The sequence below is a fragment of the Myripristis murdjan genome, chromosome 17 (assembly GCF_902150065.1).
Source record: "Myripristis murdjan chromosome 17, fMyrMur1.1, whole genome shotgun sequence".
Taxonomy (NCBI): Eukaryota; Metazoa; Chordata; class Actinopteri; order Holocentriformes; family Holocentridae; genus Myripristis; species Myripristis murdjan.
In genome coordinates this window covers 21,458,703-21,472,110 of record NC_043996.1, presented here as the reverse complement: position 1 = coordinate 21,472,110, position 13,408 = coordinate 21,458,703, and the positions used below count along the sequence as shown (strand labels likewise).

The following is a 13,408-nucleotide window of genomic DNA, read 5'->3' as shown; positions in this document are numbered from 1 at the left end:
CCTCGGTAAACACAAAACGCCACATAGACTGCTCTGCCACTTGCAGCAGGAACAGTGTAATCAAGGGAACCAACTGCACATAGTTGTTGATTTCACCCATTATTTTAAGCACCCGTTTCCACCACTGCTCTGCTATCAAGAATGCGTATTTTGCAACAGAACTTGCCACTGTGGATCATTAAGTGTATTTTATGAGAGCATTTTGAAATGTTGCCGGCTTAGAGAACTGGAGCAGACAACAAGCGATGCAGAGGCTAGCAGCAGTACTCTGGGTTTGGTGACTGGCACATCAAAATAATTGGTTCATGTTTATTAGGTTTTCCAGATCTACACCTTTAACTTCTTTACTGTGTAGCTATTAGGATTTATTGCTGCCTGCGATATAGCATTGAATTAAACAACCTATTCTGCAGGGTAATCTAATGGTGCTGAAATAATGTCTCTCTCACTGAAACTGAGGGGCACTTGAGGCACAGAGGAAATTAATTGTGCCCATTAAGATTCATCGACCACAGAGTGAAGTTACCTCAAACACCAAACCAGTGTGTTTTTCTCCTTTGCAGAACTCATGTAGCACAATGAGGGCGAGTCTCCTCTTCTGTCAAAGGCATCAACCTTGGCTCTAATGCTCATCCTGTAGAAGCACTGAAGCACTGGATTAGAGTCTATATTTAAGATGTTTTAGCAAAGTGATCAAAGCAGAAAATAATTTACCTTAGCAAGCTGTCTGTGTTCTCCATACCTTGTGTGGCTTGTTTTGAACGCCTTAAGTCTCTGAATACTGGCCCTGTTTCAGGTGATTTACTAAGATTATTCCCCTTATTGATTGTTCCTCTTATTGTCCCAACCAATTCACGCACACTCCCACAAAATGTCTATGCTCTGCTAATGCTTTGTGAACACAAAACACAAATGATCAATACCCAGACGGTCCACCTCCTTAGAAGTCTTTCTGAAGGAGGTTTCATGCCAATAAAAAGCACACCTTAGCGCGCGCCGTTAAAAACTTAGGGGGACACTAGCAATGTATTTTCTGTGATGTGCAAACACATCAACTGATCCCAGCACAATGGGATTCAAAAAGCTCATCAGAATAGCCGGTAATTGCCAAGTACATTTCAAACTAACAAGGAGAGAAAGGAGAAAATTAATTTGCCTTTGAGGTAGCATTGATCTAAGGCCTGAAGACGAGAAGCATAAAATTAATGGCTTTGTCCGAAAGACTTAGCCACTTGGAGTAATCTGGTAACGCCGAGCAGGAGTGGGCTCTGCACGGAATTGAAACATCAAGCTAACCACACATTTATAGAGTAAATATTTGTGCGCCTCACATACCCACCATCACAAAGCCCCGTGCTTTTGCTCGGTCATTGTGCGGCTAAAACCAGCTGTGCACACTGATGCACACTGGCTCGCTTTTATATCACTGAGCAGCGCCTCCAGGTGAACCATCTAGACACAGGACATTTATAGATGTATCATGCACTAAGCCTGTGTTCCACCCTCTGAAGCATGATGTCGAGCAACAGAAATAGAGGGAGGCTGAAGTGAAGGAGCCAGGAGATTTTGGAGCAGCTTTAATTGTTCTGCTTGTTGCCATGGTTCAACACTGGCTTTCACGACTAGAGGAATATGCGACTTGTTCAAGTGGACATTATAGGCATAGAGGAAGGAGAGTTTCTCAGTAGAGCGGGGATGAAAAGAACACTCGTGTTTTTTCGCATTGTGTGCATGCCTTCGTGCCTGTCTGTCTTCCTGCCTGTCTCCCTGCGTGCCTTTGTGTGTCGTGGGTGCTGCCTTGCCACCCTCCTCTCACTCTGTGTACTTGTGATTGCACTACACTGCAAAAAAAAAAAAAATCTCCATTTTAACAAGACATTTAGTCTTGTATTTATTCCTTAAAATCTTTCTTTTTTTCTCTTAAAACAAGTGGAAAAAAATCTGCCAGTATAATGAGATTATCCCACTTGTTTCCAGTGTAGTTTTGTTTCAGGATTTTTTTTTTCTTTTTCTTTTTTTTTTTTTTTTTTTTTTTTTGAACAAGTATCACTATGTTGAAACAAGACAGAAAAAGGCAGATCGGTGACACTTGACTCAAGAAAATTCTCAAAACAAGCTGAATAGCATTTGAAACAAGAGGGTTTATCTCATCTCAGTGGCATACTTCTTTTTTTTTTTTTTTTTTTTTTACTAGTTTCAAGAAAAAAACAAGATTTTATGGAGGAATATGAGACTCCATGACATTTTTGCAGCGTAGATCTGCTTCCCTGCAGTCTTCAGTTTCAGCCCTTGTAAATTACCGTACATATGTACAGGATATGTCCATCAGGGCTTTTTCTGTCTACCGCTCTTTAAAGAACAAGTGCCAGTAATGCAGTCAGCCCCACAGCAATGCCTCGGTTTTTTTGAATGTACATGGATGTGGTGGGTGACAAACCACACATGGATTGGCTGTCTTTTGGCCCCTACCTTCTATGCCAAGCTATGTGACCAGATGGTTCAGGCCCATTACATTGCGCAGGGCTGCTGGTCACGTCACATGGGCCTGAATGAAGCAGAACAGCATGAGCGCATATAAACAGCCTGATGTAAAATTCATATCTTGGGGGATTTGTTGTTTCTCTATCATTAGCGACCAGCGCTGGCCCTTCAAAAGAGTCAGAAATGCTAAGTGTGGGCTCTTACACACTTCTTTAACCGCTGAGACGGTCACGTTGGGTGGAGATGAAATTCTCAACACGACAAATGCACGAAGGCACGTCAATGTAAGGCAGCACGCACACGCACCATTTTTAACCCTTATTGATAGTGGAGCACTGGGCACTGGTGGCGTGGCGACGTGCCCATTAATTTAGCAAGTGCTGGCTCTTTGCTTTTATTTTCTCCTCTCATTTGGCCGCGGTTGCGACGACCGCTGTGAGGAGAAAAACAATATTACAGCCATCTCTTGTCTCTACATTTGAACTGCCTTGACATTTGGAAGTTTGCTCATCCTTTTGTATTGTTTGGAAATGGATTGCAGCTGATGTAGGGATGGGTTTTTGCTGAACCTTGTACTTGATGTTTTATTTCTGCTGTGTGGGTCTTTGGTTATTGTACTTGGAGAATTAGCCCTGTAAGTGATTCAGCCTTCTTCAAAATTTAAACCAATTAAAACAGCTTGGTTTGGCTGTATTGCCATTGCTCTTCCTAATAGCAGGTATTAGGCAGCTTATTATCCATTTATCCCAGGGCTTATATGGACAGGTAGATAGTTATGGCTCTTTTGACTCAGTGTGTATAATTAGATGTAAAAACCTCCTATTATTGATATAAGCAGTAGAGGCAAGGACAAATAGAATTTCTGGATCTCTGATCATCTGATTATGCTTTTATTTGATTATTTTTCCCCTCCATTTTCCAAATAGATAAATGGCTTTGGGCTGCTGTTATAAAATGATAAAATTAATTCTACTTTAGCTCTGATGCCTTGATTGATGATGTTGTATAATGATTTTCTTCCCTTTCAGCACTGTTTTAATTTACTCCATTCTGTTCAGAGCCTGGCGACAGCCATTTTTCAAGTGCTCAGCCTCAACCCTGTAATATTATTTACAGCAGGCATTATTCGACATATGGCAACAATATGCCCTTCCTGTCAGATCGCCCATCAAGAGTGACTTGACTGCCTCTTGAGAGAAATAGTAGCTAATTGGGACAGCCCTCTCTTGGCTGAGTGCTATCAGAGGACACAAGGTTCTCACTTGCGGGGGAAATTGCTCATTGCAATCAAAAGAAAATTGTAGCGCGCATGCTGCAGGGACATCAAAAGAAGTGTGCAAGTGCAAAGGCATCTGACAAGCAGTCACTTCCAGCTGTATTGATTTGGCTATTTGTGGTTGTTGATGTTGTTGCAGTCCTAACACCCTAATATAAAGCCCTTCTCTTTCACTTAAAAACATTGACTCAGTCCACATATGAGTGCGTCTCTTAAAGCAGCATGGTGCCACAATTCTCCCTAAGAGACTGAGAGTGAGGGAGAAAGCTTGAGTGTTTCATAGCAGGAAAACAGTTACAAATGTATACGATGTTCGGATCAAATTTGATGCTGCTTGTATTCATGAGAAAAGATTAAGTTTTCTCAGTGCTCATAATATGCTAAAAGCTCCTATTTATCACATGATGTTTCATTCATTTTCAATTGCCAACAAATGGCATTTTGGGATGAATAATCATTTGGAAATGTATGCATGCATAGAGGATGTACACACAATTTATAAATATGCAAATGCTAAGAATCAAGCATGGGCATGGGTGTGCATTGTAGAAAGATTTGAATGAAGTGGTAGCACTAGAGGCACACAGCTCTTTTTCTTCGCTGGGTAGTCTTTAGGCTAATGGCTTAATTGTCCACAAAGTGTCTGCATCCTTTAGGGACCAATGGTAAGATATGCTCTTAGAAATACAGTTTGGATTGTCTAAGATAACAAAGAAGACTGTTTACTGTTGTCGTGTGGCACTGTGGGCTGAATCTGGGAGCAAATGGGAGGCAGGGCTTTGAATCCTTGACTCGCAGTAGCATGGTCTCAAGAGCAAGTTAATTGCATATTAAGACCCAGGCAATATTGGCCTTTGGAGAAGCAGAAGTTTGCTCAGGTCTTAATATTCAGAAAAACAATTACCCGGGCACTTATAGAATCACAGCTGAATTTTATTGCATTATAGGTATGTATGAAGAGTTTCCTCCAAAATGAGATATGCACCGTTTAAAAAAAAAAAAAAAAGAAAAAGAAAGAAAGAAATAACACCCACTCTCCCATATTGACTGTTGGCATGCAAGTTAAGCACATTATGGGTGTTTATGTTTGGAGGCATTTTAAGACATTTGCTTATAAAGTAGTTCATATTTTTTGAGCATAGTGACATTTATCGTTTTCAAACGCTGCCTGATGAAATTCGGAGAGCAGTTTCTTCTTTTCCAAAATGAATATATAGCATTTTGGGATGAAATTCTTCTGTTTCAAGAAAGCCAGCCAACAGTATGAAACCTTTGACTTAAAATAGGTCAACAAAAGAATCTCAACAAGGAAGACCTAACTTATTATCTGCACTTTTTGCAACAGTTCGTTTTCTTCCTGTTGTATTGTTGTTATATGGTATATATTGTTTTATTGTCAAACTATTATGTTATACCACAGTCTGATGACAGTTTGTGGGATTTAATTTGGCATTTTAGGAAAGAAATGAAAATGATCCATCATCAAATTTACATTATGATCCTCCTTATGTCTTCCTGCTGCTCAGACTAACTCCCACTCATCAGTGAGAGCTGGAGTAAGACACTTGAAATAACAACCTCTCAGGTCCTTCTGTAAGCCCTGACTGGTTTTGGTCACGTAAACACACACTTTTACCTCAGTTCCTAGGAGTAATTCAGTGAAGCTTGATGGCTTTGGGCCCTGGCTGAAAACTCACTTCATAACCTCTTCATGTTACCTGTTCGTGACAATAACTGAACATGTCAGCTGTCACTTTGGCAGCCGTGCTGGTCAGGAACACATGAACGAGTGAGTGGGTGACAGACACACAATGACTGAATGAGCGTGAGGTAATTAGCCAGGGCTCCTTCCAAGGGAGAAGGTCAGTGAGTGAAATGTCACAATCCAGCCACACGGCAGGGTGAGCCAGGCTTTTGTTATATTTTTTTTTTTTTTATGTACTGAGCATCACAAGAATACAGTCGCCTTCCTGCTGTGGGCCCCTGACCACATCCCCAGATTGACTTTGTAATAAACACAATATTTCACCAGAATGGAAAAGCTAACTACAGATTCCCCTGATTGGTTGATTAGCTCCAGAGGTAAAATGTGGTCTTTGTCACCATTCACTCTGAGGAAATGGAGATAGGAGATATGTGTCTGATGATGGGGTGCCAGATAGCATGATATTGCATTTTCCCAGATGTACCCTGGGCTACTGAAGACAACACTATAGGGCCTTTCACAAAGGCAGACCTCATTGTGGGAAACTGCTTTTATCTTCACAAACAATCATGTGGCTGTTGGTAAAATGCATGATCGTTCTTGCAGGAGACGAGCAGCATATCCATGTGTGCACGCACACACTCATGCACATAGAAACATTTATTGTGTTTTCTTTTTATTTATATTGGCTATTCATACTATATTAAATTTATATTTATAGATTTCCTATTTCTGCTGCCTCATTTCCGAGTTATCTCCAGGCTCTCTCTAGCAGATATCCATCTGTATACACAGTGTTTTTAGACACACATGTAGGAACACACCTGAGCCGTATAATATACACATGCATGCATGCACATCTGCATGTGCACACTCACAGATTTGCACTGCAGGGTAGGCATGGATTGAATACAGTGGAATCACATTATTGCTGATGTATGGCTTTTGCCTAGAGCTGTGCAGTTCTCCTTCCTCACACCAGCTTTATCAAAGTGAGAGAGATGAACTAGGCAGAAAAAAGTAAAATGCAGGCAGGCTTTGTCTTCCACGTTGACATTTAATCAGCCCAAGGTTCCAACTCTCTTGAGAAGGAATCACTGCCATGCAAAAGGTTCTTCCAACACCAGTCCTTCTCTTATTTGTGGGCATAAGTAAACTAAAAATAGTAGAGATAGTGTAGCGTTGGTAGGATTGCCTTGATTTTATGCAGTGAAGGTGCAGAAAAGAGGTGGAGTTACAGCTCAGTGCTGCTCAGAGCTTTTTATTTCTAAGAATTATGGGCGGCAGTAACTCTGAGCAAACCTACAAACTGGGGGACAGTTAACGTTTCCCCACTGGCAGGAGTGATGGGAGTTCAAGACAAGGACATTTATTGACTCGAGCTCTAATAGCTTCACTCTTCTCTTGCTCCAGTGCCAACTATTGAAGACTTCTCCGTCTCACCGTCTATACCTGAGACCACCTCAGTGCTCACCACCACTGCTGCATCTACAGCGAAAGGACAGATTAACGCCACTGTAGCAGCAGCAGACCCCAGAGATGGCAGAGACCCATTTGAGGATTCACGTGGCTCCAGCACAGCGGAGCCCACTGTCCCAGAGCTGCCTCCCACTCCCAGGCGTTTCTGCGAGGCGACCAGGAGGAGAGCCATCGACTGGCCCCAGACCCACACTGGAACCACCGTGGACAGGCCCTGCCCCAAAGGCACCAGAGGTAAGCCAGCTGGGTATTACATCTAGTGTGTATGCACTATAGGCATTACCTTTTTTCATCAAATATTCTTTACCTAGGACTACCTGCTTAAAAAAAGACATTAATAGTACTCCTGGACTGCATATTTCACCTCCAGGTTAATTGGTGTCACAATCTTCCAACCTGTCTGAATTTTTTGCAGAGGTTCCACCCAAGTGGTCTCTAATTACAGTTTAAGTCAGAATCTAATCCAAAACATGTTGAATTAGTGGTTATTTATCATATATCACTGAGGTTAGGATTGCCTACCTCAAATGCAGGGGGATGTATCACTGTGCCTTATGCCAGTTGCAAATTAGCTGGTGACCCATTTAGACGTCTGCTATGCAGAGCCAAAGCAATACTTACCTGGCACAGTTAACCTGGTCACACTGAGCTCAAGTCCTGGATGGTGGTGGAATTTTAGGTCAGTGTAAAATGGATGAACACATATGTGCACATTTGTGAACATGGCAGTGCTTGAGATAGTTTTCAAGTGTTGGCAAAATATAATAACCACTGCACTGCAATGTATTCCTCTTCTTCAAATGTGCATTATTCAAAGATGCATATAGGAGTTTCTCTTTGATATACTACTGAAACATTAATTGTGACAATGCAATCAAATGCTAGCAATAAGCCATTGTTACTCTTCACAGCAACTAAGAAGTCCCAGTGATGCGCTTTGCAATGTAATTTAATGCAATATTGGAGTCTAAGGCTTGATTTCCCACTAAATCCCTCCTGGTAATGTAGTAAGTTTGGCATCAAAAGCAGTGTTGAGGAAAAGTCATGATATATGACAATAGAAAGCCACTCTCAGGGACTATGGAACATGGTGCTGATGGTTGTTATGCCAATTCATTTGACAGTGATATCAGCACTCGAAAAGAAAAATCTCACACAAGTTACCTTTGAAAAACCCATCACAGTGACTGACAGAACTGTCATAATATCAAGCATGGCTATTGGAGGATAAAAGCAAAAGGGAGACAATGTTTTGACTGTGGGGGCGAAATAGTGATGAGTCTTGGATTACATGCGCTGTTGCTCTTGTCAGTGGAGCGGCATTCATTAGATATAATCTTGTATTTAAGTTAGACATGTATAATATGGGTGTATATAATATGTGTATTATTCTGAAAAGTGCATGTTTACACACAGTGACAAACTAGGATCTTGTGCACTGCTTGGTAATTAGGACCAAGCTTGTAAGAAGCTGAAAGTCTCTTGGTATGCCCTCTACCATTAAATTTCCCTTGTTCCTTCACACTATGCAAAGCTGACAGGCTTTGAAATTGTTTTGAAATGGTTGTTCCTGCTGACCAGTTAGTTTCCCACTCTGGAGAGTCTGGATGAATGGAGGATCAGCAGGCAGAACAATATCTGAGAAAGGGTTTGGCTTCCCTCCAACTGTTGTGTTTGTTCTGTGGCGCTGCAGGCATCGCCTCCTTCCTCTGCACCATGGCAGGGACCTGGTGCTCCAAAGGGCCAGACCTCAGCAACTGCACCTCGCACTGGGTGACTCAAGTCGCACAAAAGGTAAATGCAAAATGTGTTAATTGTATAATACTGTGTGGCTCAGAAGGGAAACTGGAACCTGACAGGAGCACTTTGAAACACTTCAACATTGTTATAAAATAGGGATGTTGGCATTTATGGGCGCTGCTTGTTGGTTGGGTGGTGTATTTTTCATATTCCCGCAGAGAAGTGGCAAAAAGGTAGATGATGTGACAGAACTTGTAAAGAATTCTCACACAGCTGCAATGACTGCAACAAAGAAAATCAGATATTTTAAACTTTAAAAGTAAATTTCAGGTTTTGGTGTCCGTTTCCTAGAAGTGAATTCCCATTTTGCTCTGATGCTGATGATCAATTATACAGGAAGAAATCCATCATAGGGGAAAAAAAAGAGATACCAGTTTTTCCATTGACATATCTCTCCATTGCCATTCACCTCAACACATTCGAATGAGATACAGCCACAAGACATTGCAGTCAGAGTATGGGGCACGACTCTTGCCTTGACTCAACTGGAAAAATCTGCTCTCTTGCTCTTGCTGCGGTATCACTATTGCTCTCTCCTCCTACATTTGTTGCAATGAATGCAACAAATTCAGGCACTTTCTCCAGGGGTTGTCAAAAAGTATGCTGGGAACTACAGAAAACCACTCGCTAAAGTATTCGTTTTCAAGGCAAGTTAAAAGAAAATAGTCAAGTCAAGTCAAGTAGAACTTTATTTATCCCCAAAGGGGCAATTTGTTGTGCAGCGGTAAAAATAGTGATAACACATACTATCACACAATGCCAAAAAAACACACAGCATTTTAATACAACAAGTAATAAGGCACAAAAAACATAGTAAGTACTACTAAAATTAAAGCAATATTTACCAAGTGTGGGCAGGTTGTCGAACTGATATTAGCTTTTACTATTGGAGTTTAGCAGTGAAATTGCTGGGGTGTGAGGGAGTGTTTGAATCTATTGGTTTTGGCTAATGGGTATTTGCGTCGGGAACCTGAAGGCAAGGTCTGCAGCTCTGGATTCAGGGGCTGAGTGCTGTGAGACAGGATGGATTCTGCTTCCCCCAGCTACCACTTGTTGTATGAGTCTGACAGACTTTTCCGTTGAGCACCCGTGATACTGCTTAAAGACCTTGATCATCTTTGTTAATGCACTTTTCTGTTTAAGATTGAGAGAGGCAAACCAACAGATAAAAGAAGAAGTAAAAATCGACTCAATGAAAGATCTGTAAAACACAGTCATCGGGGAGCTGTCCGCACCGAGCTTCTTAAGATAAAAAAGGCTTTTTTTTTTATACAGCATATTGGTGTTACAATCAAAGCTCAGCTTATTATCAGTTAGAGTGCCGAAGTTGTTGTTTGACTCAACGATTTCTACACCCTGATCAGCATGTACACCAAAGAGGTAAATCACAACACTTCACAACAAAATAACATAAATGCATTGACCATAACCAGATAGTGAAAGAGTATCTGCGGGTCTAATTGTCATTTGAATCCATACCTATCTACTGTGCGGCCTCACTGCTAACTATTCATGCCTTTCTTACCTTAACCTTGTGTGTTACACTTAATGTATTGTGTTCCCTGCTACACATTCAATGCCTGTGTTTACATTCATTCTGCCCACCATCAATTGTTCCTTGTGAATGAATTGTTTCTATTGATTACAACCCTGAGAGGTATACAAGACACATTATATCTGCTTCACGTCGCAGAACCATCATCTACCGTCTGCTTCATTGACCGGCGCCTGCTTTGCTTGTGGTTGCCTCTTTAGATCCGAAGCGGGGAGAACGCTGCTAATTTAGCCAACGAGCTGGCGCGCCACACACAGGGCCCGGTTTTTGCAGGGGACGTCAGCTCCTCAGTGCGCCTGATGGAGCAGTTAGTGGACATCCTGGATGCTCAGCTGCAGGAACTCAGGCCCAGCGAGAAGGACTCGGCAGGGCGCAGCTTCAACAAGGTACGGTGGACGCCCAGGTTTTCTTATAGAGTGATACAGTTTGTTATCCTAACATCCAGACGTCAATAAGCATCTTTGAGCCGTGGGTTCCTTGGACAGATTTCTAATGCTTTTTTTTTTTTTTTTAAATGCAGAAAATAAGGTCCGTGGTTAATATAAACCATGTAGAGTTTGACATTTTGACATAAATTACACCTGGTAACATCTCAGTTTTAAAGATTTTAAGCTGTTATCTGCTTTAAACAAGCAGTCTAAGTTGCTAACAATTTGAAATACTAAAACTATGATGACTGGGAAAAATTACAGGTCACTTTGTCAAGCTTGTTAATTCACATTCTTCCTCTGTTCTGTCCTGTGTCCTCTGCAAAGTCTTTTTCACCCCCAGCAACGCTGTTTCAGCCATCTCTAATAAAGACTGTTACACTCTGTATTTATACAGCCAGGCTCGACCCAGTTTATCATTGACTTCGTGCACCCTGCCCATTTTTTTGCCGTTGTCTTCATCGCAAACATACTGGCTAATGAGGATGAATTCCAAACCAAATAAGTAATGCATATGTAGACAGAGAGAAAAAAGCTTGCGTTTTTCATTCAGAGTTGATAGACTTGGATGGCTCACAGTTCCCTTGCTAGAGATTTCACCGGAAGTGGAAAGACAAAAGCAGCAGGACGGTGGCGTATGTATTGCCTCAAAACGTAGCCTGCTGTGTACCTTGTAAAAACGAAAAAAGGGTATTGGTTCATGGAGATTATTGTGTTGAACAAAATTTGTAAATATCACTTTTTATTTGCAACAGAGCATATTTTCTTGAATTTTCAAAAACTCTGAGGAAAAATTTCATTAGACATGTGCCGAGGGAACCCAAGGTCAAACTAACTTCTGGTTCGGCCGACAAAAACATGCCACCACTGGTTCTTGTGCTGAACTTTGTTTCCCTTTTGTGCCAAACGCTGACCCAGCCCAGCAAAGGGCATTCACTGGAGGGGCCTCTGCCACTGTTGTGCGCAAACACAAACTCATCCACATCCCTACATACATGGACACACTCACACACGCACACAGTTCCAGGTGAGAAGGCTAAGGAGGCAAGCCTAGCCCTGAGGGGAATCTCATTCCTGTCCAGCTCCCTGGTAATTACTGGCTTTGGAAACGCAGCCTCACCTGGCAGTTCCAGCTTAAGGGAGCTAATGGCCGTCGGCCCCCCACCAACACACAGAATAACTCCTCAGCTCTGACAAATACGGCGCTGCCCTCCCCTGGAGCTTCTAGCAGCACTCTGAGAGAAAAGTGCAGGCCCAAGACATATACGCAGATTTCTCAACTGTTGGCAGTCCCGTGGAGAGCTGAGTGACAGTTTGTGGAATTAAATTGTTATTCAGACTTTCTAGACAGCGCTCTTTCTGTAAACAAGGTGATTTGCACTAAAATGATACCTGTCTTTTGTAGCTCTATGTGCAGGCTGCTAGCAGCTACCTTGCCATGTTGTTTGTTTGCAGATAAGGGTTGCTCGCTGCAGTGCCAAGAGTATTGCAGTGAATGGAGGAACGTATTAGCAGCACCATGATTGGCTCCTGACAAGTAATATCGCAAGAAGTTATGTTGCAGGCAACTTTTTCCCACCAATAAACAAGGAAATGATGGAAGTCTACAGTCCACGGGGGCAGTCTCGATTTGCTTGACTTCTCTCCTTCCAGAGAAAACAGATTGGCTTCCTGTGTGTGTTTGCTTGAGTTACTTACTATGGTGTGCGGAAAACATTTGGTTGTCATTTAGAAGGGGGAAAAAAAAAGAACATTACCTCTGTATTTTCTAATTCTGTGAGCCACAATATTCTCTGTGCTTTTCTTTGTGAAGGACAGTGCAGCTTCTTTTTTGCGCCAGGAGACCAACGAAAGGGCTAAAAAGAGCTGGCACAGTATTACAGTCTCGATGTCATAAAGTACAAATGACCCCATCTCGCATTGTTTATCGCCTCAATGTATTTTAAATCATCACTAATGCAGCGCATCGGAATGTAGTCTCAGCATTTTTCCTCCACAGCACAGTGCATTTTTCTTCCTTTTTACCCCTCGCTATTATGTAATCCATATTCGTATTAAGAATTCAAATGCCATTTCCCCAAAGCATTTAGAGCTGTCGCATTATTTTAGGGTTATAATTCATGGACCTGAGCTTTTTCTGCTTTTATTAATTCCTGTAATTTATGGTAAGTGGCATGATTTAATTCTCTCTGTTTTTGTGCTGTAACCTCTTTTCTTCCTACTTCGGCGCTACCTAATGTCTATCTGTTGTTCTCGATCCTCTTTTTGTGTGGCAAAGCTTCAAAAAAGAGAGAAGACATGCAGGGCATATATGAAGGTATACCTATTGGGCTTTGGAAGTTGCTTTTTTTTTTTTTTTTTTTTCCCTCCTTCCCTGATCCCTAATGCCTGCCCAGCAGCATGCAGTGCTGTCCTTGATTGTCTTGTTTTGTGCTCGGTGGCCTGCTTGTCTAAATCTCGATATGGCTGTTTCCTCACCTGACTCCCCGTCTGTGTATTTGTCAGTCTGTCCAATCTTTGCAAATCATTGCCAATATTGCTCTGTCTTTGCGCCTCTATTATTCTGCTCCTCTCTCCTTTCACTTATATGTCTTATTTTTCTGATACGTTTTTCTTTCCTTTTCTCTCTCTTCTTTCTTCCTCCCCCACTCTTTCTCTCCCTCCCTCTCTTTTGTCGGCTCTTA

The 13,408-nt window shown here is 41.9% G+C and overlaps 1 protein-coding gene across 1 annotated transcript in view; it reads left to right on the top strand.

Annotated features, from left to right (window-relative positions):
• adgrl2b.1 (adhesion G protein-coupled receptor L2b, tandem duplicate 1) overlaps positions 1–13,408 on the top strand; it is an 82,570-nt gene that overhangs the window by 45,621 nt on the left and 23,541 nt on the right. The window contains exons 6-9 of the mRNA XM_030074974.1: positions 6,876–7,175; positions 8,635–8,735; positions 10,497–10,682; positions 13,003–13,041. Coding sequence (XP_029930834.1) covers positions 6,876–7,175; positions 8,635–8,735; positions 10,497–10,682; positions 13,003–13,041 — 626 coding nt within the window. The remainder of the gene's footprint in view (positions 1–6,875; positions 7,176–8,634; positions 8,736–10,496; positions 10,683–13,002; positions 13,042–13,408) is intronic.